The following is a 25892-nucleotide window of genomic DNA, read 5'->3' as shown; positions in this document are numbered from 1 at the left end:
GGCTTAACCACTACAAGACTGTGCACACAGCCCACAAAGGGGTGCACGAAGGTAACTGGGGAGGCTGAGCCACTGAACCCCATAGGACACTTAGCACACAAAGCCACTCTATCAACTCAGGGAAGCAGCCAAAATGTGGAAACAAAGAAACAGATCACAAATGAGAGAAATGGAGGAAATAAAACTAATGGATATAGAGTTCAAAACCACGGTTATAGGTTTTTCAAGAATTTCCTAGAAAAGGCCAATAAATTTAGCCAGACCCTTGAGGATATGAAAAAGGACCAACCAGAAATTAAACATACACTAAAATATTATACAGAGACCCAATAGCAGACTAGAGAAACACAAGAATCAAGTCAAAGATTTGAAATATAAAGAAGCAAAAAACACTCATCCGGAAAAGCAAAAAGCAAAAAAAAAAATGAAGATAGTGTAAGGAGCCTCTGGTACAACTTCAAGCGAACCAACATCAGAATTATGGGGGTCCCAGAAGAAGAGAGAGAGCAAGACACTGAAAACCTATTTGAAGAAATAATGACAGAAAACTTCCCCCACCTGGTGAAAGAAATAGACTTACAAGTCTAGGAAGTGCACAGAACCCCAAACAAAAGGAATCCAAAGAGGACCATACCAAGACACATCATAATTAAAATGCCAAGAGCAAAAGACAAAAAGAGAATGTTAAAAGCAGCAAGAGAAAAATAGTTAGTTACCTACAAGGGAGCACCCATAAGCTGATTTCTCTACAGAAACTATGCAGGCCAGCTGGGAGTGGCAAGAAATATTCAAAGTGATGAATAGCAAGAACCTACAAACAAGATTACTCTACCCAGCCAAGCTATCACTCAGAATTGAAGGGCAGATAAAGAGCTTCACAGCCGAGAAAAAACTAAAGGAGTTCATCACTGCCAAACAAGTATTAGATGAAATGTTGAAAGGTATTCTTTAAGAAGAGGAAGAAGAAAAAGGTAAAGATAAAAATCATGAACAACAAATACATTATCTATTAACAAGTGAATCTAAAAATCAATAAACTGGTGAATATAATAGAATCAGGGGCATAGAAAGGGAGTGGACTGACAATTCTCGGGGGAAAGGGGTGTGGGGGTTGCGTGAAGAGACTGGACAAAAATTGTGCACCTATGGATGAGGACAGTGGGGTGGAGGGTGGGGGTAAAGGGCAGAGGGTGGGGTGGGAATCAGTGGAGGGGAGCTATGGGGGGGGAAAAAAGAGGAACAACTGTAATAATCTGAACAATAAATATTTAATTAAAAAAAGAAAGGAAGGAAAAAAGGAAGGAAGGAAGGAAGGAAGGAAGGGAGGGAAGAAAGAAGGAAGGAAGAAAGGAAGATAGGACCCATAGAGGTATTATAGAGATACATAATGACTCACCCTTATAAATCCCACCCTGGAAGACAAGATGAGGCACAGGACTAAAAACAGAGAAATAAATAAAAATTTGAATGACATACAGTGAGAATACCTTGTCCCACTCTACCTGAACTATCCTTTCTTACACTCATATCCACACTTGGACCCTACCAGTCAAGAAAGTGGAGAATTCCTCTCTGGAAAAAGTGAATAGCCCTACATAAAAGAATTCTGTCATTTGGAGTAAATTAACAACAAGCTAGATGATGAGTTTAATTTGAAGCTCACTCATGCAGCTTTAAAAAAAAAAATTCAGTGTAATGACAGCAATAAACCACTAGAGGGGAAAAATTTAAAAATAAATAAATAAAAATAAAAAATAAAAAATAAATTCAATTCTTTTTTTTCCCCAAGAGGAAAGGAGAAGGAGAGAGAAGTTTAAACATCAAAGATGACAGAGAATCACTGATCGGCTACCTGCAACCCAGCTTCTGCACACCCCTCATTGGGAACAAAGCCTGCAACCTGGGCATTGTGCCCTTGACTGGAATCAAACCCAAAACCCATCAGTCTACAGGACAATGCTCTATTCACTAAGCCAAATCAGCGAGGGCAAAGCAGCTTTTAAGGACCCCATTCCTAAGTGTGAACTAACAGTCAAGGATCTCCAGATAGTTAAGAAAAGCCCATAACACAAAAGAGATCAATTCAAATACTTGGGGAGGGGAGAAAAGCACAAAATAGAGTTAATATGAGAAATTGAGTTCTAAAAGGGTACAATTAATAAAGAAAAAAGGTACTACATACATGAAGAATAGGATGCAATGAAAAAGGAACAAAGAAAAAAAGGTCTTAGAAATTAAAAAACTTATCCAAAGAAGAGATGAAAGAGAAATTTCCCAGAATAGGGAAAAAAACATCAAAGTAATGCAAAATATGAAAAATTTAAGAAAATAAGAGAATCATTTCAGACAGAACTTTGAAAAATACTACTTGTGTTTATAAGTAAAAGTTTTATTGTAACACAACCAAGCCCATCAGTTTAGTACTGTCTGTGGCTGTGTTCACAGTACAATGGCAGAGTTGAATACTTACAATAGACTGCAAAGGCTTATGAGCCTAAAATATTTACCATCTTGCCCTTTTAAAAAAAATTTGTCAATCTCTGCTTTAGGAAATGTAACCAGACTGACAGGAACATTCCAGTAAGAAAGAATTGACATAATACAAGGAAAGAGAGAATGGGGGAAAAAAGTTTTTAAAAGTCCCAAAATTAAAGAACACAAGCTTTCAAAGTAAAAGTACCTTTTAGGCACCTAACAAAATTAATGAAAAAAAGGATACCAAGGCACATCATTGTGACATTTTAAAACAGAAAGATACACATCTAAAAATGTCCAAAGGAAAAAAAATTTAGAAAGACTTGAGAAGGAATAAGAATAACATCAAACAATTTAGTAGTTTTAAGTTTGATCCAATAATTGAATCAATATCCCTCCCTCGGGGATTGACTTTCAGGGCATTTCACAAAGGACATTCCACTTGTTAAGACCATTCATTATCTTTTCCCTTAGGACTCGCCTAGAGAATTCTCTGCCTAGAAAAAGCCTGCCTAGACAAGTCCTTTAAAACCTCTGACTCCCCATCCGTGGTTGCTGATGCCATTTGGGGGCTCAGCCCATCGGATTTTCTAGATGACCTAATGAATTCATAATTCTTTACCTCCTTTGGCCTTGGTGTTCCTCCTTTGGTGACCCTAATAAGTAGCATTTTTAGTAATTTAGAAAGACATTGCATTAAAAATTCTGAGGTAAAATTATTTCCAATACAAAACTCTATGCTGTAATACAACCTTTTTCATCTCATGGCACACATAAATAACTAAAATTTTGCAGCGTACCAAAAAATATAATTTTTACTAATCTAACAAAAAAAGATAGATGTAAATTTGACTCATTCACATGAATGGCTATTATTGTGTTGGCTGTTATCATTTTTAAAAATATTTTTTTTTATTGATTTCAGAGCGAGGAAGGGAGAGGGAGAGAGAGAAACATCAATATGAGAATCACTGATTGGCTGTCTCCTGCATGCCAGCAACTTGAGCATGTAACACATGTGTCAAACACAAGGCCCGCGGGCCAAATCCGGCCGGCCAGGCCTTGCAATGTGGCCCGCACCGCGCTGTCATCACTGCACTCCGCTGTCAGTTTATGACATTGTCAGTTTATGACTGTTCAGTAAACCATTCAGCCCGCGATTTAGGCTGGATTTTAGATTTTGGCCCCTTCTCTGATTGAGTTCGACACCCCTAGGAAGTGAACCCTAAATCTCCTGGTTCATGGATCCAATGCTCAACCACTGAGCCACACCTGCTACGTGGCTGTTGTCACTTTTTAATTTGACAATCTAAGATAAATTAATGCCTCTGACTAAAGAGTCCGGGAATGTATAAAAATTATTGTGGCACATGGGTTGAAAATCACTGCTCTAGCAAAAGAGAATATAAGTAAAGGAAGAAGAAACTAAACATACAATCACCAGCCTGGCCAATGTGGCTCAGTTGCCTGGAGTGTCATCCCGTATACCAAAGTGTGAGGGTTCAATTCCCAGGCAGGGCACATACCCATGTTGAGGGCCAATTGCTTGTCAGGGCAAGTGCAGAAGGCAACAGATTGATGTTTCTCTCACATTGATATTTCTCTCTCTCCTCTCTCTAAATGCAATAAAAACATATTATCAGGTGAGAATTTAAAAATATATAAAACATACAATCACTATATGACCTAGCAATTGCACTCTTAGACAGTTATCCCAGGAAAGAAAAGCCAATAAAGGGAAACGGGGAAGGGAAACAACAGGATGAAAGCTGAGGAGCAACCATAGTTTAGACTTGAACAAAAACCCCCAAAAGTTTTGAAAGTGAGGTCTATAGGGAAAAAAATAAAATCAGCTCATTATTTAATATATTTGACCACTTATAAAATGAGAATTTAAAATAAATCTGACTTAGATAGAAAGAAATAAGGATAGGCACATAGAAAACTAAGAGCAAATAAAAAAAAGTAGGTCATTACCTCCAGAACAAAAAAGTGGAATAGCCGAAACTGGTTTGGCTCAGTGGATAGAGGTCGGCGTGCAGACTGAAAGGTCCCAGGTTCAATTCTGGTTAAGGGCATGTGCATTGGTTGTGGGCACATTCCCAGTAGGAGGTGTGCAGGAGGCAGCTGATCGGTGATTCTCTCTCATCAATGTTTCTAACTCTCTATCCCTCTCTCTCTCTCTCTCTCTGTAAAAAATCAATAAAATATATATTTTTTTAAAAAGTGGAATAAGACTTAATATATTTGATTATTTCATAGAAGCACACTTACCTCTGCAATTAAAAAAAATTACAGACATAATAATATAAACACTGACTTAATACAAAATGTGACATAATAATATGGGGAAAACAGACAAAAGAGAACAAAAGGGAACTGGAAAAAGAACATAAGATCTAAATGCCTATCTACCATAAAAATCAATAAAATTTATATAAGGACTAGAATAGGCTTCCAGTCAAGATGGTGGCATAGGTAAATGTGGTAGTAGAATCCTCTCACAATCAAATAAAAATACAACCTATCTTCAGAACCACCATCATTCAGAACCACCTGAAATCTAGCTGAATGGAAGTCCTATAACTCAGAAGCCAAGTAGGGATGGGGACACAAGGCATGGAATACGTTGGTCCCACATCCATGTGTGGCAGTTTTTAATTGGAAGGGATATCTTTGTTGTGGAGGTCACCCCTTGTGGAGCGAGGGATCCAAGCACCACACCAGCCCCCCAGCCCAGGGTTGCAGTGCCAGGAAGAGAAGTCTCCATAACTTTGGGCTATAAAAACCAGTGGAGATTGTAGCTAAATGACACAGAAGCTACTGGAGTCCCAGGCAGTTCTTCTTAAAGAGCCCAAGCACAGACTTACTCAGACTCACTTCCTCTGAGCTCCAGTGTTGGAGCAAAAGCTTGAAAGAAACCAGTAACATATAGGGAGGAACTAAGTTGTCTGGCATCAGGGCAAGAGCTGCTGGTGGGGCAGGGAGAGCTTTCTCCCAAACAAAAGTGCTGGCAAAGGCCACTGTTCTTTGCTGAGCCTCCCCACCACAGCACTGACAGATAGGTACCGTATCTGAGTCTCCATCAACCTGGCTCACACTGTTCACCCCCACCAGAGACTCTCTTAGACCATAATTAGCAGGATAGTCCAAGCCATTTCCAATGACTTTTCCATACAACTGTCCATCTTGCCTCATGTTTGGACTTTCCTAAAATCTCTTAAATAATGCCCTGACCGGTTTGGCTCAGTAGATAGGGCGTCAGCCTGCAGACTGAAGGGTCCCGGGTTTGGTTCTGATCAAGGGCATGTACCTTGGTTGTGGGCACATCCCCAGTGTGTGTGTGTGTGTGTGTGTGTGTGTGTGTGTATGTGTATAGGAGGCAGCTGATTGATGTTTCTCTCTCATTAATGTTTCTAACTCTCGAGAGATGCAAATCAAAACAACAATGCGGTACCATCTCACACCTGTCAGAATGGACAACATCAACAAATCAACAAACGACAAGTGTTGGCGAGGTTGCAGAGAAAAAGGAACCCTCCTGCACTGCTGGTGGGAATGTAGACTGGTGCAACCACTGTGGAGAACAGTGTGGAGTTTCCTCAAAAAACTGAAAATGGAACTCCCATTTGACCCAGTAATCCCACTCCGAGGAATATATCCCAAGAAACTAGAAACACCAATCAGAAAGGATATATGCACCCCTATGTTCATAGCAGCACAATCTACAGTAGCTAGAATTTGGAAACAGCCCAGGTGCCCATCAGCAGATGATTGGATCAGAAAACTATGGTACAGCTACACAATGGAATACTATCTGCCATAAAAAAGAAGGAATTCTCATCATTTGCAGCAACCTGGATGGAATTGAAGAACATCATGCCGAGTGAAATAAGCCAGTCAATGAAAGAGAAACACCACATGACCTCAGTCATTTATGGATAATAAAGAACATTATAGACTGATGAACCAAAAGATAGATATAGAGAGAGTAAAACAACAAGCAGACTGTCAAATTACAGCGGGGAGGATAGGGAGATTTGGGGGAGATAATAGATCAACCGAAGGACTTATATGCATGCATATAAATACAACCAATGGACACAAAACTCTGGGGAGGGAGGGCAATGTTAAAATATCGGGTCTAGTAATAATTAATGTCGTTTTTAACATTCGTTTAAAATCTTGCTTGGCGTTGACTTGTATTGACATAACCTTCAAACACGTGGCATCTACAGAACGTGTGAAGTGCAATTAACAAGTTTTGCTTGAAAAAGTTTGTGTTTGGTTTGGGTTTTGTTGCAAAACTAGGGCTAAGAAGATGGCGGATGAAGAGCATATTCGGCACTGCATGCTTTACGAGTTCCAATTAGGAAGAAAAGCAAGTGAGGCTGCAAAAAACATCTGTAGTGCTCTTGGTCAAGATGCAGTTAGCGCCAGAAAATGCCAGCGTTGGTTTGAGAAATTTCGCGAGGGAAATTTTTCATTAGATGACAAGAGTGGTCAAGGCTGTGTGTCCAATTTTGATCAAGAAGCTCTTCAAGCTCTTTTGGTGCAAAATCCTCAAATTACCCAACAAGAGCTTGCGACAACTTTAAATTGTTCACAAAAAACAATTTCCAATCAATTGCGTGCACTTGGCAAAGTCCAAAAGTTTGGAAAATGGGTTCCTCATGAGTTGACCGACAACAACCGTAATCAAAGAGTCACAATTTGCAGTTTGCTCCTCTCTCGTCAAAACCTTTTGCCGTTTTTAGAGCAAATTGTTACCGGAGATGAAGAATGGATGCTGTATGTTAATTTGAAAAGGCGGCCTCAATGGTTGGACAAAAATGAGGCTCCGCAGCCCACGCCAAAACCTGACTTGCATGCGAAAAAAGTGATGTTGTGTGTTTGGTGGAATTTTAAAGGAATTCTTCATTATGAACTTTTACCATCTAACCAAACCATTACAAGTGCAGTGTATAGTGCCCAATTGGAAAGGTTAGCCCAAGCTTTAAGAGAAAAAGAACCCACGCTGATTAATCGGAAGGGCGTAATTCTTCACCACGATAACGCACGACCGCATACTGCAAGAATCACTGCTGAAAAGCTGCGCCAGTTGGAATGGGAAGTTCTCCCTCAACCTGCATATTCTCCTGATATTGCCCCTTCCGATTACCATTTGTTTCGTTCTTTGCAAAACTTTCTTCTTGGAAAAAAATTTAATAATGAAGAATGCCTCAAAAATGCATTGACCGAATTTTTTGCATCAAAATCACAAGAATTTTACAACAGAGGGATTAAAATGCTTCCTGAGCGTTGGGCACAAGTAGTAGAAAACAACGGCAACTATATTGTTGATTAAATTTTGTTGTATTGTTTAAATAAATTCGATTTAAAAAAAGTATTAGAAAACGACATTAATTATTACTAGACCTAATATGTACATTTAATAAAAAAATAATTTAATAAAAAAATGTAAAAGGAAAAAAATATGTTTCTAACTCTGTCATTCCCCTCTCTGTAAAAAATATATTTTAAAAATAAATAAATAATAAAATAAAATCTCAGTGGCTAGAGCTTTGGCCTGCTCACTGGAGGGTCATGGGTTTGATTTCTGGTAAAGGACACACACATTGGGTTGTAAGTTTGATCACCCACCCACCCCAGTCAGAAAAAATATTCTCAGGTGAGGATTAACAAAACAAAACAAAAAGAAGCGAGATTAGAATGTCCTTCCATAGGATTGGGATGTGTTTTCTAATTATAATATAACTAGAGACCCGGTGCATGAAAATTCATGCACTGGAGGGGGGGTCCCTCAGCTCAGCCTGCCTCCTCTCACAGTCTGGGAGCCTTCAGGGACAGGAGGCGATCAGGGGAAGGTGATGCCCCATCACACCTCTGCTGCTGCCACTGCCGGCAGTGCAAGCCTCGACCAACCATGGTTACCTGAGCCTTGGGCGGCCCTGGGCGGCTGGGCAGCTGCCATCTGAGCCTTGCCCTGTGCCTCTGACCAGGCTGTAAGGCTGAGGGGACTGGCCACCATTATCTTGTGGCTGTGGGTGCTGCCATTTTTGAGGGTGTGGCAATCAATTAGCATATTCCCTCCTTATTGGCTGTGGGCACCACCATCTTTGTGAGGGCATGGTGTTCCATTAGCATAGTCCCTCTTTATTAGATAGGATTATTAGATAGGATAGCTGTTTTGATTGGTGCCAAGAGAATAATTCAAACCTGCTTTTTTCTTTTTCTGTTTTTAATCCTCACATGAGGAACTGCTTAGAGAGAGGAAGGGAGGAAAGAAGAAAGGGAGAGAGGAACAGAGGAAGGAAAAGAGAGAGAGACACACAGAGAGAAACATCAATGTACGTGGATCAAACCTGCAACCCAGGCATGTGCTCTAACCGGGAATCAAGCCCAGCAACCTTTTGGTGCACAGGTCACTCAAACAGCCTAGCCACTCTGGCTGACCAAACCTGTGTTTTGAATGGGGGATATGGGGTCATGCTAGAAACAAAATCTCAAGGGTCCCATAGCAGAAGCACTAGAACAAGTCAAGAATCCAGAGGACAAGTGTGTATCTCTTATAGTAGCACAGAGCTCCTCCCTGCTCCCCAATAAAACTGTGATTCAAAACTACAGGGGGTCCCTGCCCAGTTTGACTCAGTGAATAGAGGGCCTATGGACTCAAGGGCCCCAGGTTTGATTCTGGTCAAGGGCATGTTCCTTGGTTGCGGGCACATACCCAGTGCAGGAGGGTATTTCTCTCTGATCGATATTTCTCTCTTATCAATGTTTTTAACTCTCTGTCCCTCTCCCTTCCTCTCTGTAAAAAATCAATAAAATATATATTTTTAAAAAACACAAAAAACGACGGGGGGGGGAACTGGTTGGGAAAAATACTGGATGCATATAAGGACCTTGAACTGTTAGGGAAGAAACAAGGGCAATGTGGGAGAAAAGAAGACTCCTCCCAACTTGATATATATGCTTTCCTTTTTCTTCTCCTACTTTTCTTGCATTATTGATCTGCTTATTGACTCTTTTCTCCATCACTTCTTACTTCTTTACCTGTTTCCTAACTCATTATTTTCCTCTTTTCTCTTGGTAAAAGGCTCTCTTCCTGCATCTTCTTTATAGCACACTAAGCAGGACAGGAATTACAAAGAGGAAGATGTACTCACAGAATCATGGATTCCTAAAACATTTAAGTTAGACAATACGTGGATATCAGAGTCTAACATCACAGGAAAACTGAAGTACAGAGGAGGAATTTTTGGCTAAGCTGGAATTTAAGCCTGGGTGAGACCCACTGGGACAACTTTGCCAAATTCTAGAGCTCAGCTTGGAGAGAGAGAATTTCTGCTGTAGCCAATGAAAACATGGCAATATAACTGAGAGCAATACTAAGAGAAATGATCTATGCTCTGTTGCCATAACAGTTATCAACTAGCCCTGAATCAGTTATAAACTAACCTGGTGTTTTTGTAGTACAGTGGGTTGAAGGAAAATCACATAGGCTAAGTTTCTAAGAGGCAACTCTTCTCTTACTGTGAATCATTTTGTTGTTTTTGCTTGTTTTGTTTTCTCTATTCAGAGGCCATTTACAGTCCCTTTCTTCTTACTGATCTTGCTAACTCTGATACCAATGCAAACTAAGTTCTTTCATAATTCTAAATATCAAATTTGCAAAGTACAACTGAGTAGTGTATGAAAGAATAAGCAGCAATAAAGAAAATACAGCATTGCAGTTTTATATATTTCTTGTGTTTTTTGAAAAATCCTTATTGTTAAAATATATTTTGCTGGCAGATATTTCAACTACTTTGTATTTTTCTGGAATGCAGATGCTTAGAGAAGCAGTTTAACTGTAAGGCTGATGGGTGGTGTCCTTAAAGTCACAACTGTAGAGGATTCCTGGGTCTGGGCTCCCTGAGATACAACTTGGACCGTTGGAAGTGTTTCTGTCAGACACGGGCATTTCCTCACAAACGAGGGATCACTTTCCTGCCTTCACAAAGCAATGCAGAATACTTACTTGGCTTTAGAGCTGGAGTTACTAAAGATACTCTTAAGACAGAGGAATATTCTTAAAACTGAATCTTTGAATCCTTACATGGAAATGGAAAACACCAGGTACTGCATTCTGTCACTATATCAGTCAGTGCATCAGTACTTATGCTTTTTGAAAGCAAAGAACAAGAGAAAATGGAAAACTGAGCATTGGCTGTGTAGGCTTGGTATCCATGAATCACGCTATGAAACTGCTGTTAGGGTAACTAGAAATCAGGCACAAGGAAGAAAAAAAATAGCACAAATGAGAGGAAGCTCTGAGACTAGGTTGATCCTTCACAGTATGTGGGAACCAGGAATGTCCACAGTTATGACTTGTTAGACAAAGGTAGGAGGTATGAGAGAAAAGAAAAATTAGAATTTCAAATAAAAAATATATACAGCTATGAGTTTTATAAAATCTGTTCTTTTGTAGAATACATGACATATAAACTTACTTTGACTTAATATGGTGTCTAGGGATGTGGCTATTGCTTTCTGAGGGAAAACTCCAAATAGCTTTCCTTTTGAGCATAATTAGAAGAGAGACACATGTGGAAATATATTCAGCTACTTGTTTACCTTGATCTCAGTTAATTATTATTATTATTATTTTAAATATATTTTATTGATTTTGTACAGAGAGGAAGGGAGAGAGATAGAGAGTTAGAAACATCGATGAGAGAGAGTCATCAACCAGCTGCCTCTTGCACACCCCCTACTGGGGATATGCCCGCAACCAAGGTACATGCCCCTGACCGGAATCAAACCCGGGACCCTTCAGTCCCCAAGCCGACGCTCTATCCATTGAGCCAAACCGGTCCCGGCATCAGTTAATTATTATTAAAACTCCTAGCCCTCCTTCCCCTTCTTGCCAGGAGGCCAGAATATATGTTGACTTAAGAATGTCTCTACCCTGCCGAAACCGGTTTGGCTCAGTGGTAGAGAGTTGGTCTGTGGACTGAAAGGTCCCAGGTTCGATTCTGGTCAAGGGCATGTACTTTGGTTGCGGGCACATCCCCGGTAGGGGGTGTGCAAGAGGCAGCTGGTCGATGTTTCTCTCTCATCGACGTTTCTAGCTATCTATCTCTCTCCCTTCCTCTCTGTAAAAAATCAATAAAATAAAATATATATATATTTAAAAAAAAGAATGTCTCTACCCTGGCCAGTTGCACAATGGTTAGTGTCGGCCCTTGGACCAGAAGATTAGGGGTGTGATTCCAGTTCAAGGGCATATACCTCAGTTGCGGGTTCAATCCCCAGCCGGGTTGGGGTACATGCCGAAGGCACCCAACTGATGTGTCGTTCGTTCGTGTTCCCTCCCCCTTTCTCTCTCCCTCTCCCTCTCTCTCTCTCTCTCTCTCTCTTTTCCCCGTTCCGTCCCCCCTCCCTTCTATTCCATCTGAAAATCAATGGAAAAATATATCCTCGAGTGAGGATTAAGAAAAAAAGGAATGTCTAAAACCCTGCAGAGAATTTGTATAAGAATTTATTTGAGGTAAAACTGACAATTGCTGGGAAGCAATATCTCAAATGCTTCCAGGAATTATTTTGAATGTACCTGCACCCCTTCCTCAAAAAATAATGTTAATAAACACTCTATAGAGAAACTGCCTAAATGAAAGGACCAAATTTCACTCAGAGCACAGGACATTTTTTTTCTCTTCTAAAAATACCTGCATTTCAGGAAAATATTTTTTAAATGTGTCATTATAGGGTTCCCCTTTTGCTACCAAAGATCATCAGAAATTTCAGAACATAGGATACTGGCAACAAGTACCAAAGCAGGAGATGCCTCTTTCTGGAAGAGAGAAACCATCATCTAAGTGGCAGTGATGCTCCCTAACCCAGGAAATCTCAGTTAAGGACGTGAGGTGTGGAAGGAGCCGTTGCCAGCCCATGCCAGAGCATCTCAGTTGGCTCAAACCTTTTTCCTACTTACATGGAACAGTGGAAAGTGCCAACAGGGTTCTCACGACGAATGTCTTCATACTCCTCATATATTCCTCGCTTTTGCCTGGTGCTAACATAATTCATCAGCTCTTGGATGGTCATGGCATGAGGACCTGGAACATGCACTGAGTCCCAGTCTAAAGCAGGAGGGAGGGAGAACAAGATGATCTCATCGAAGGGGTCCGGGTGGCCATTCATCTGGGGTAGGAATTGGAAATTCCAAGTGGCGAGGTCCATTTTGACGTACCCACCCAGATTTTCTGGAAGGCACTCTCTGGGCAGGTGCTGGGTGACCTCGGATGTCTTTAATATCTGAATCTGGAAGGCCAGAAAGAACCTTGTGAATATGTGTATGTGAGGGTGTGGGGGGAGAGACAAATAATGAAGATAAAGAACAAATGTGGCCCTAGTCAGTTTGGCTCAGTGGATAAGAGCATTGACCAGCACACTGAAGAGTTCCGGGTTTGTTCTGGTCAAAGGCACATACCTGGGTTGCAGGCTCAATCCCCAGCAGGTGGCATGCAGGAGGTAGCCAATCAATGATTCTCTCCATCATTGATGTTTCTATCTCTCCCTCTCTCTTTCTCTCTGAAATCAATAAAAATATATATTTTTTAAAAAGAATAAATGTGGCCAAAACCGGTTTGGCTCAGTGGATAGAGCGTCGGCCTGTGGACTGAGGGGTCCCAGGTTCAATTCCGGTCAAGGGCATGTACCTTGGTTGCGGGCACATCCCCAGTGGGGGTGTGCAAGAGGCAGCTGATTGATGATTCTCTCTCATCAATGTTTCTAGCTCTCTATCCCTCTCTCTTCCTCTCTGTAAAAAAAAAAAAAAAAATCAATAAAATATATTTTTTAAAAATGAATAAATATGCTTCAGGGATGTAAAGTACAGCACAGGGAATATAGTCAATATTATAATAATTATGTATGGTGCCATCAGAGTTTTTATAAATGATTGCCTAACTACTATGCTATATACCTAAAACTGATATAAAGTAATATTAGGTTTGGAGAACAGGATGAAATTTACTTGCAATACTTAGTATACTTGTAAAAACAGACAGTACTTCATCTGTCTGGGATTGAAATCTTTTGAATTTCCCAGAGAATATATATCAAATTCCCAGAATGTATAGCACATTCACTCCTGAAAATAGGTGCTCTATTTTACACCTTCTAAAAGGAAGGTAGAGTGAACAAAGGCGTTATTTTATGCTATTAACAAGGCTTCCCAGTAACATCTGCTGAAGTTAATTCATCTCCTGACTACCAAGAATGAATAGGTAGTGGTTATTTTTGTCAACTGTTATAATTTACTTTATTCAAATATTTGTATGGATGTTCTTAGAGCTAGGTTTCTATGAAAGTAACACAAGTCACCCGTACAAAGGGTAGCCCAGGAAAAATGCTGGAGAAATTAGCATAATATCTAATTCTGCTGTCTGTTGGCACCCAGCCATACAGAACAATATTAGCCTAGTTAGTTAGTCTTTTTTTTATTTTTATTTTTTTTTATTGATTTTTCACAGAGAGGAAGAGTTTGAAACATCGATGAGAGAGAATCATCGATCAGCTGCCTCTTGCACACCCCCTATTGGGAATATGCCTGCAACCAAGGTACATGCCCTTAGCCAGAATTGAACCCGGGACCTTTCAGTCCGCAGGCCAATGCTCTATCCACTGAGCCAAACCGGTTTCGGCATAAGGACTGTCATGAGCAAGTTTTCATTCCCAAGGCCCAGAGCCTGGATTGTAAAGGTCCTCCATATATTTTGAGTTTATACACTCATTTATGTTTGAATATAAAATTGTAAGAACTTGCCTAAGGAGTCTTCTCAAAGAGTTATATTAGGAAAGATCTCCCCTACTCCGAGTCATCAGGTCCCCAAGTAGTTCCATAGAACCAAATCAGTTTCTCCTGGCCAACTCAAGTCACTTCAACTATAAAGATCTGCATTACTATTAATATAACCTCATAATCCTATACTACAAAAATCTCTGGTATTCCATAACAACTTTTTCATCTTAAATCTAATTATGTCAATGTTTCATATGCCCTTTCTTTCAAGGGTAGAAAGGAATGAGTGAATTAGTAACACCATAATCTTTCAGACCTGGAACACTCAGAGAATAATGGAATTAAGATAATTTTAGATAACACTTTTGAAGTTAGGAAGCAACAAGCTGTTTTAAAAGAAAATGCCAAACCTTAGTCAGTTTGGCTCAGTAAATAGACCATTCGCCCAGGCACTGAAGAGAAAATGCCAGAAATTTAGGTAGAAAGAGACATAGTGAAATACTCTTCTCTGCCCCCTTGGTGGTCTAAGGACTGAATGGCATTTATAGTTGAACAAAGTCAAACTCCAGTTCAACTAATGCAATTATATTATACAGTAGTGACTGAGTGCACAAAATTCGTGCACATTAAAAGGGAATTAGAGAAAATATTTTAATATTGCTATTCGCCCTTTCTCTATAATAGAAGTGTCAGAGATGAAAGAAAATTAGTAAAATGCATATGAAAATAATATATGAATTTATTAATAAATAAACAATCACAACATGATAAGACAACAAAGACATGATATAAAAATAACAAAAACATGATGTAAAAACAACACTGAGCCGAGACCGGTTTGGCTCAGTGGATAGAGCGTTGGTCTGCGGACTGAAAGGTCCCGGGTTCGATTCCAGTCAAGGGCATGTAACTTGGTTGCGGGCACATCCCCAGTAGGGGGCGTGCAAGAGGCAGCTGATTGATGACTCTCTCATCGATGTTTCTAACTCTACTCTGTATCTTTCTTCCTTCCTCTCTGTAAAAAATCAATAAAATATATTTTTTTAAAAACCAAACAACACTGATACAAACAATGATTGATAAATTGATTAAACTTATTCTAATATCTCCCTGTATACCACATTAAGAGTGAAAACACCTTCAGAGTGCTTGACTAATTTCCCTTGTGATGAAGTATTTACAACTTTAACTTTAACAACACATGCTTTTCAAACTCAAGAAAAAGCAACATATAATTGACCATATGTGAAAACAGGTTCAGATAGAATATTCCTACTCTGTCTAGAGTTTGTCCTTATGATTTATTTTTATTTTTTAATTTCTTTATTGATTATGGTATCACATAATTGTCCTCATCCCCACCCCCATTCCCATCCCAAACCCCTCCTCAGTCCTTATGATTTATTAATAGTCATCACAAATGTTGGCATCACGGGAAACTGTCTTTGAATTCATTTAAATGGGAGGCCAGTGTCAGATCAGGGTCTGGAGTGCTGGGGAATGGGATTCCTGGCTGGTAGGCTGCTGACAGCGAGCTATCCAACAGCTGATTCTGCGAGGAATGGGGCTCCCTCCTCCCTCCTGTCAGGGTCCAGTTTGAAGACTGGCAATGCCGCGACTGCGTGAGACCCAGAGTGCTGCTGTGCCCCAGTGGGGCCAGAGCTCCTTCCCACAGCCGTGGCCCCAGGCCAGGGCAGGGAAAGAGCTCCCTCCCGCCAGCAGCCTGCTATTCGGCCATCTTTCTGGTCGTTTAGGTTGTGATAGCCCCTGGCTTTTTATATATTAGGATTGTTAAATATTAAAGGTCTGTATAGTAATAGGCTAAGTTTTGGTAGTAACTATCCCTAAGTTACCCAGAGAACACATTCCTTCAGTACTATTTTTATGCAAAGTGCTATGATGGGAGAGTGTCCAGTTCCTAACTTCAAGGAACTTGTAGTGCAGTGGGAGAGCCAGTCTATACTGAGCCAAGAAAGGATAAAGCAGAGCCCCAGCCAGTTTGGCTCAGTGGATAGAGTGTAAGCCCATGGACTCTAAGGTCTCAGGTTCAATTCCAGTCAAGGTCACATAACTCGGTTGTAGGCTCGATCCCCGAGTCAGGATGCATGAGCGAGGCAACCAATCAATGTATCTCTCTCACATCGATGTTTCTTTCTCTCTCCATCTCTCTCCCTCCTTTCCACTCTCTAAAAATCAATATCGGGTGAGGACTAACAACAAAAGAAGAATAAAGCAGAGAATACACATGAATACACTGACAGAAGCAGAAAGCGCTCTAGAAGAAAAGACAACAAGACTTTTTTGGCCGGTTTCAACAGCAAAGATGAAAATCTCTATCCACCTCCAAATAAAATAAAGCCTTACCCTCTCCCGGACTTTGTCCTTCAGGAGGAGGCTGATGATGGAATAGGGCACTCGGAACCATATGGGTGCTCCCACAATCAGCACTTTCTTCAAACGAGCTGGAAATGCCCCCTGTGGAAAACACATGAGGATTTCAAGATACCAATCACAGCACTCAAGAGAGGCAAATGGAACCTGTGGCTATTCAAGCCCAGGTTTTCTGCTCTTCTACCCATTCGTACTCAGCAGGAGAATCTACAGCATAATTCAATTTTCACTTGAGTAGCTGAATAAAAAGTGGTTTAAAAGAAATAAATTAAAAGCTGATTTACCTTTAAAAGTATTGATGTTATATACTTGTAGACATAAGCTTTGTGGATTAAAAACTATCCTGACTTTTCTAAACAGCAAACATGTGCATCCTTAAGTTCTGCTTATTGAAATTTTAAGGAAAAAATAAATCATAAATAAACTGAATATGAAAGACACATTTGTCTCATAATTTTTCTTTTATTCTGGTATCTGTGTATTTATAACAATTTATTTTTTTCACCCAATTCTTCATCTATTTATGTATTCATTTACTTAATTGATAAATATGGAGGGCTCAAGGGCAAATGAGATCTAAAAGAAAAGGAGACACTGCACAAAGCATAAGAACAAAAAGCAATGACCCTAATCCTACAGCTCTCAATTTCTCTTAGTTTCTCAAAGGCAGGGAGACCATTTAATATTGGCAATCTAACTGGGAAGAAATTATTTCCGATGAATCAAAAATAAGAGGAAACATAGCTAAATATCTGCTACCACTTTCTCTCCATTATTTTTCAAAAGACTGAGTCTCAATTTGACACATCACTCTCTGGCTACTCTTCAGTTCTACTAATTTTGGGGTCTGCAAACACTTCCTATAAATATACAGCATCCAGAACAAAATTCTTCAAAGGTCTCTTCATTAAAGTTTGAGGAAATCACCTTTCATCTCTTCCCTCAAAGATGCAAAAAACTAACAGAGGAACTTACATGCATATATGCATGATCCATGGACACAGACAATGGTGGGGTGAAGACCTGGGAAGAGCAGGTATGGGGTGGAGGAGATCAATGGGAACACATTAAAACAAAAAACCAAAGGAGACATTTGTCATACTTTCAGCAATAAAGATAAATGAATAAAAAGATGCAACAGCCCTGACTGGTTTGGCTCAGTGGATAGAGTGTTGGCCTGCGGACTTAAAGGTCCCAGGTTCGATTCCGGTCAAGGGCGTGTGCCTTGGTTGCGAGCACATCTCCAGTAGGGGGTGTGCAAGAGGCAGCTGGTCGATGATTCTCTCTCATCGATGTTTCTAACTCTCCCTCTCTCTTTCTCTCTGTAAAAAATCAATAAAGTATATTAAAAATAATAATAATAATAATAATAATAATAATACTTTAAAACTGAAAAGAACATATGTCTGAAAATGGGTAGTGATTAACAAAAATCGACATATCTTTTTAAAAGATTGTTATATAACCTTTAAAACTAAAAAATGTTCACAATAAAACTTAAACAAGATCAAAACTATAATATTAATTTTGTTTAAAAAATGACACACATATACATTAATAGAAAAAAGTAAATAAGCCGAGACCAGTTTGGCTCAGTGGATAGAGCGTCTGCCTGAGGACTGAAGGGTCCCGGGTTTGATTCCGGTCAGAGGCATGTACCTTGGTTGGGGGCGCGTCCCCAGTGGGGTGGGTGCAAGAGGCAACTGATTGATGACCCTCTCTCATCGATGTTTCTGGCTCTCTTTCTCTCTCTCCCTTCCTCTCTGTAAAAAATCAATAAAATATGTTTAAAAAGTGAATAAAAAATTGTATCTAAAGCTAAATAGATTTTATATCTAATAAGTGAAATCATGGTTAGTCTTAATTTTTCATGTTTTATTTTCTATGATACTCTGTATTACTTTTACTTTTTACAATCTTATTAAGAATGATTAGAGTACTTGTTCCAGTAATTCTACTTCTAGAGATTAATTTCAAGCAAATTACTTAATGTGCATACAAAAATATGGATATAAAAATGTTTGTTGAAAAATTATTTATTGTAAAAAAAAGTTTTAATTTGACAACATAGAAATAGTTAAATTATTTATAGTAAATACAGAAAAGACTATTATTTAGCAAATACAAGTGTTCATAAAATAAAGTTGATGAAGCTTATTGTGTAGAAAAATTGTATGAGCATAACTAAGACCATATTGAAAAACTTCTAGAAGAAAGTGGTACACCAAATTGTCAACGGAGGTTATTTCTGCATGATAGTATTAAGGGTCACATTTTTTCTTAATGTAAATAATTCTGGGTTTCCAAAATTGTCTACAATAAATTTTTTCTAACTACAATGGTATTTTAAGGTATAAAAGATAAATATGAAAAAAATTAACCATCATATAAATGATAATAAGCCTAAAAGTATGATGGTAAAATCTGATTTATAACAGCGCTTGTGCACATACACACTACCCGCATACCCTGTCTATTTGTCTCTCTCACTTTCCTTATAGCCCACTAGTCTTAGAATAAAGATGATTTATCCTTGATGCATGCCATGCTATTATAAATATATGTACATATTTTTAAATCCAGAAATAAAAGTCATAAGAAACATGCAAGATAAGTAATTTTAAAAGTTTATTGAAAGACATAACAAAAGTATTTTCTTAAAAAGCAGAGCATTTTGGCCCTAGCCAGTTTGGTTCAGTGAATAGAGCATTGGCCTGTGGACCAAAGGGTCCCAGGTTTGATTCCCATCAAGGGCACGTTCATCAGTGGGCCTGGGCCTTGGTCAGGGCTCCTGCAGAAGGCAACCATCGATGTGTTTCTCTCACATCAATATTTCTCTCTGTCATTCCCTCTCTCTTCCACTCTCTCTAAAAATCAATGGAAAAATATCCTCAGGTGAGGATTAAGGGGGAAAAAAGCAGAGACAGCACTACAAAGATGTCAATCCTGCCTGGCTGGCATGGCTCAGTGGTTGAGCATCAATCTATGAATCAGGAGGTCATGGTTGACTCCTAGTCAGGGCACCTACCTGGGCTGTGGCTCAATCTCCCTTGGGGGGCATGCAGGAGGCAGCTGATAAATGGTTCTCATCACTGATGTTTATCTCTCTCCCTTCCTCTCTGAGAACAATAAAAATATATTTAAAAAAAAAAGAAAAAGATGTTGCTGAAACCGGTTTGGCTCAGTGGTAGAGCGTCTGCCTGCAGACTGAAAGGTCCCACGTTCAATTCTAGTCAAGGACATGTACCTTGGTTGCAGGCACATCCCCAGTGGGGGGTGTGCAAGAGGCAGCTGATCGATGATTTTCTCTCATCGATGTTTCTAATTCTCTATCCCTCTCTCTTCATCTCTGTAAAAAATCAATAAAATATATATTTTTTAAAAAGATGTCAATCATCTGTAAATTAATTTACTAATTATCCTATATAATAAAGATGTAATATGCAAATGGTCCATACGCCTTGAAGCTAACGACTGACCAAGTAACAACAGAAGGAATAACGACCAGATCACGGATCAGCAGGAGGGTGGGGAGGAGAGCTGCCGGAGTGGGCAGGGCAGCAAGCTATAGGAGGAGGAGTTACAGGAGGGCAACAGCAAGCTACATACTGGCTACAAGTGGGCAGTGGAGAGCTATAGGAAGGGGCAGGGCAGCAAGCTATGGGGGAGGGGAGAACTACAAGAGGGCAGGGCAGGGGCGGAAAGCTACTGGAGGGTGGCAGTGAGCTAATGACGCACAGATTTATGTGTAGGGTTACTACCCTGTTTCCCCGAAAATAAGACATCCTCCGAAAATAAGACCTAGTGCATGGAAAGATAAGACATCCGCTGAAAATAAGTCCTTGCGCCACTTTGGGAGAAAAAATTAATATAAGACACTGTCTTATTTTCAGGGAAACAGAGTAGTTTAACTTTAATAATAACAGCATAATATGCAAATCAACCAAACAACTGGCAATGGAAACTAAAGAGAAAATAATGAAAATAAAAAGCTATTTCACAGCAAAAGAAACCATCAACAAAGCTACAAGAAAGCCCACTGTATGGGAGAACATATTTGCAAATGTTATCACTGATAAAGGTTTAATCTCCAACACTTACAGGCAACTTATACAACTTAATAAAAGAAAGATAAACGTTCCAATAAAAAATGGGCAACGGACCTAAATAGAATCTTTTCGAAAGAAGACAAGGAAGGTCAAGAGACAGGTGAAAACATGCTCAAAGTCACTAATTATCCGAGAGATGCAAATAAAAATGACAATGTGGTACCATGTCACACCTGTCAGAATGGCTATCATCAACAAATCAACAAACAAGTGTTGACGAGGTTGTGGAGAAAAAGGAACCCTCCTGCACTGCTGGTGGGAATGCAGACTGGTGCAACCACTGTGGAGAACAGTGTGGAGTTTCCTCAAAAAACTAAAAATGGAACTCGCATTTGACCCAGTAATCCCACTTTAGGAATATATCCCAAGAAACTAGAAAACACCAATCAGAAAGGATATATGCACCCCTATGTTCCTAGCAGCACAATTTACAATAGCTACAATTTGGAAACAGCCTAGGTGCCTGTCTGCAGATGACTGGATCAGAAAACTATGGTACATCTATACAATGGAATACTATGCTGCCATAAAAAAGGAATTCTTACTATTTGCAGCAACCTGAATGGAACTGTAGAGCATTATGCTAAGTGAAATAAGCCAGTCAAAGAAAAATACCACATGATCTCACTCATTTGTGCATAATAAAGAACTTTATAAACCGATGAACCAAAAAATAGATACAGAGGCAGTAAAGCATTGAACAGACCGTCAAATTACAGATATTTACATTACGATTCATAACAGTAGCAAAATTACAGTTATGAAATAGCAACAAAAATAATTTTATGGTTGGGTGTCACCACAACATAGGAACTGTATTAAAGGATCGTGGCATTAAAAAGGTTGAGAACCACTGCTCTAGAACATAACATTCTCAATAGGGGTAATACCACCCTCAAGGGGATAAAATAGTTTTGAGGAGAGTAGATTATAGGCACAAAAAAAAATCATATCCTTTTTTTGCATAAAGTGATATGCAGTCAGTACATCAGTGGTATTAGAATTTTATTCGAAGAGGACTAACTTGAGGGGTAGGGTGATGTCTTTGGAAGGTTCCTAATTGAGGCAATAATGAAAAAACATTTGAGAAACACTGACCTAGAGATATACCTGCACACATGCACCAGAAGAAAAGTATGAAAGTATTCATAGCAGCACTATTCATAGCAAAATCAGGAAACAATCCAAGGAGCCATTAGTAGAAAAGCAGATTAATAAATTGATATATTGTTATCAATGAATAAGGAATTAAAAGATAACAATCCTTCAACTATGAATAAAAATAAGTAAATCACAGCTACATACCATAAGGGGAATTTCAGTAAAATAATGATGAGTGAAAAATTCAAGTCCCAGAAAACAACATGCAATATAATACCCTATCTATATACTATAAAGCTGTAATCTTATTTAAAAAGAGGGGATATGCAAATTGATCATCACACCATCATAAAGATGGCAGTGCCCACAGTGGAGAGGGGGGAGATTCCATAACACAAGACGGCTGCACCCACAGGGGAGGCCAAGTTCCCGTAATGAGCCTTATGAAGCAGTCAGCAGGGACCTGAGACTGTATGGCGCTGGGCCACGGCAGGGGACCTGAGCCGGTGCCCCCCACCTGAGGGATTTGACAGGGGACCTCAGGATGCACCCCCTACCCGGCAGGGCTTGATGGGGGACCTCAGGCCGCATTCTGTTCCCCAGAGCTGGGCTGGGGGACCTCAGGCCACACCCCCTGCCCGGGCACTGAGCCAGGGGACCTGAGGCCATGCCCCCCACCCTGGCACCGGGCAAGGGAACTTGAGACCGTGCCCCCTGCCCAGCGGGGCTTGATGGCGGACCTCAAGGTGTTGGGCCAGGGGACCTCAGGCTGCTCCTCCTGCTCTGAGCCAAGGGACCTCAGGCCATGGCCCCCACCCAACGGGGCTTGACAGGGGACCTGAGGCTGCGACCCCACCTGGTGCTGAGTCTGGGGACCTGAGGCTGTGCCCCCCCACCTGGCGCCAGGCCAGGGGACCTGAAACTGCTCCCTACCAGGTGGGGTTTGATAGGGATGGGGCCAGCTGGGTCTGGGTCTCATGCGATTTTGAGGCGCCACAGGTGGGCAGGGAGTTGACCCTGGGTCCCACGGCACGCCCCAGACTCTGACAGGAGGAAGATTTTCATATACATTTTACTAATTTTCTTTTATCTCTGACACTTCTATTAGAGAAAGGGCAAATAGCAATATTAAATTATTTCCTCTAATTAATCCCCTTTTAATGTGCATGAATTTCATGCACTGGGCCACGAGTAGTAAATTAACACCTCTAGAAATCTAGTTCCTTAGTACTCTCAAGTGAGGTCCTGGAACAAAGAGTGCATAGACTCCTAGATGAATGTTTGTCACTTACTGGGACTTTAATTTAATAGGTAAATTTTTTTCATAAGTTTTTCACAGGGCAGCTCGGCCACTGTTGTTCAATGGTTGGGGGTCGATCTATGAGCCAGGAGGTCACAGCCTGATTTCCAATCAGGGCACATACCTAAGTTGCGGTCCCAGTAAGGAATGTGCAGGAGGCAGCCAATAATGATTCTTATCCTTGATGTTTCTACCTCTCTCTCCCTCTCTTTCTCTCTGAAATCAATAAAAAATATATATATTTTTAAAAATCACAGGGCAGCAAAAGCTAATCTGAAATACCCTAGGCTATTCATAGCCTTTATTCTTTTCCACTCCTTATAATACATTTCATTGTAGAAATATTAATGTTTGGTTATAGCATGGCATACATATTATCTTCTTTTTAAAAGATATATATTTTTTTTTGCTGAAACCGGTTTGGCTCAATGGATAGAGCGTTAGTCTGCGGACTGAAGGGTCCCGGGTTCGATTCCGGTCAAGGGCGCGTACCTTGGTTGCGGGCACATCTCAGTGGGGGGTGTGCAAGAGGCAGCTGATCGATGTTTCTCTCTCATCGACGTTTCTAGCTCTCTGTCCCTCTCAATTCCTCTCTGTGTAAAATCAATAAAAATATATTTTTTTAAAAATTAAAAAATATATATATACATATATATATATATATATATATATATATATATATATATTTTTTTATTGATTTCAGAGAGGAAAGAAGCGAGATAGAGAGATAGAAACATCAATGATGAGAGAGAATCATTGACTGGCTGCCTCCTACACAACCCCTACTGAGGATCAAGCCCACAGCCTGGGCATGTGCCCTTGAGCAGAATCTAACCTGGGACCCTTCAGTCTGCAGAGCACACTGAGACAATACAGCTAGAGCCATGTTTTCTTTTAAAGTTCAAGATATTACAAAAGACTTCTGGACCTAGGAGTTTGTGATAAGAGATTAAGAATCTTATCTATATATGTAACTCTCTCTCTCTCTCTCTCTCTCTCTCTCTCTCTCTCTCTCTCTCTATATATATATATATATATATATATATATGTGTGTGTGTAAGTATACATATACTTTAGTGCACTAAGTCATAATGTAAAACATATTTTGGCCCTGGCCAGGTGGCTCAGTTGCTTGGAACGTTGACCCATATACCAAGAGGTTGCGGGTTGATTCCTGTTCAGGGTATATGCCTAGAATGTGGATTTAATCTCTGACAGGGCAAGTACAAAGGGAAGCAATTGATAGATATTTCTCTCTTACATTGATATTTCTCTGTTGCTCTCCTTTACTCTCTCTCTAAAATTAATAAAAACATATCCTTGAGTGGAGATTAAAAAAAAAAATTTAGCCGAAACCGGTTTGGCTCAGTGATAGAGCGTCAGTCTGCGGACTGAAGGGTCCCAGGTTCGATTCCGGTCAAGGGCATGTACATTGGTTGCGGGCACATCCCCAGTGGGGGGTGTGCAGGAGGCAGCTGGTCGATGTTTCTCTCTCATCGACGTTTCTAGCTCTCTATTTCTCTCTCCCTTCCTCTCTGCAAAAAAATCAATAAAATATATTAAAAAAAAAAAAAAAACCTTAGCCGAGACCGATTTGGCTCAGTGGATAGAGCGTCGGCCTGCAGACTGCAAAGTCCCAGGTTTGATTCCGGTCAAGGGCATGTACCTTGGTTGTGGGCACAATCCCCAGTAGGGGTTGTGCAAGAGGCAGCTGATCAATGTTTCTCTCTCTTAGATGTTTCTAACTCTCTATCTCTCTCTCTTCCTCTATGTAAAAACTCAATAAAATATATTTTTTAATTTAATTAAAAAGCCCACACACATATTTTTGACTAGGTTAAAGTCTGAAAGTCACTGACTAATGACATTTTTCATGGACACTGGCCACTTCATTCATTCTTTATTCTATAAAACTCCAGGAAGGAAACATGCCACACCTTTATGATTCAGAATGTTCTTGTGCATTTTTTATTTAAATTCTTCCCATTTTACTTTTAAGACCATTTCTTGTTCTGAGGAAGCAGTAATCAGTTAGTCATGTTTTATAGATGACCTTTAAGTGGAACACAATGTCTAAAATTTACATCATTTCTAAATTCAAAAAATAGAAAAGAAAAATATCCTAATCATTATGGGAGTTAAAAGGGCCTTACCTTCAGCAGGTTTAGGACTTTCTTGCCAAGATCCAGCTCAAAGTTGGTATAATTAGAACCACACATGTCATAGATAAACACCAGTCCATTTCTCTGTGTTTCAAAGCTGTAAAGCAATCATTGAACAAAAACATTTAAGTAATCAGATGAATGATGCAGATTGAAAGCCTGGGGCAAAAACAAAAGTATGGAACATATTTGAGACCAAAATAACAGCCTCCTTTAACACTAGCCTTACAAGAAGATGATTTACCTTCGGTATCTGCTATGCTTATTTTGTTATTGTGATTTGTATTAAGAACTATATATAGTATTTGGTCTTTGACCCTGCTCCTGGAAAAATTCTGAAAAATCTTGGAATTTCCTAAGTGAAGAGCTCAATAACGGTGTCTGTTGTTATTGAGGCAACTGCTGGAATGTCACTAAGTTACCAAGGATGGATGCTGGTTGCCAGGAAATCAAACACTGGGAAGGAAGAGTGAGGGAAGGGGTAGAGACTGAGTTCAATCACCAATGGATAATGATTTATTCTATTACACCTAGTAATGAGGCCTCCATAGAAATTCAGAAGG

The 25892-nt window shown here is 39.9% G+C and overlaps 1 protein-coding gene and 1 long non-coding RNA gene across 5 annotated transcripts in view; one reads left to right on the top strand and one right to left on the bottom strand.

The window, feature by feature from the left end:
* LOC311633828 overlaps positions 1–15306 on the top strand; it is an 87888-nt gene extending 72582 nt beyond the window's left edge. The window contains exon 2 of the long non-coding RNA XR_014797020.1: positions 15099–15306. This is a non-coding gene — a long non-coding RNA (uncharacterized lncRNA). The remainder of the gene's footprint in view (positions 1–15098) is intronic.
* Positions 1–25892, bottom strand: part of PTPN9 (protein tyrosine phosphatase non-receptor type 9) — a 94326-nt gene that overhangs the window by 18336 nt on the left and 50098 nt on the right. The window contains exons 5-8 of one of the 4 annotated variants that reach the window (XM_084905904.1): positions 25321–25426; positions 16631–16741; positions 12717–12783; positions 12455–12602 (exon numbers count right to left, since the gene is read on the bottom strand). In XM_084905904.1, the coding sequence (XP_084762030.1) occupies positions 12455–12602; positions 12717–12783; positions 16631–16741; positions 25321–25426 (432 nt within the window). Of the gene's footprint in view, positions 1–12454; positions 12784–16630; positions 16742–25320; positions 25427–25892 lie in introns of all 4 variants that reach the window. The other 3 variants (XM_084905905.1, XM_084905902.1, XM_084905903.1) reach the window with 3 other exon arrangements.

This window comes from Pipistrellus hanaki, assembly GCF_964339955.1.
Source record: "Pipistrellus hanaki genome assembly, chromosome: 1".
NCBI classification, from domain to species: domain Eukaryota; kingdom Metazoa; phylum Chordata; class Mammalia; order Chiroptera; family Vespertilionidae; genus Pipistrellus; species Pipistrellus hanaki.
This window is presented reverse-complemented; position numbering and strand designations above follow the sequence as displayed.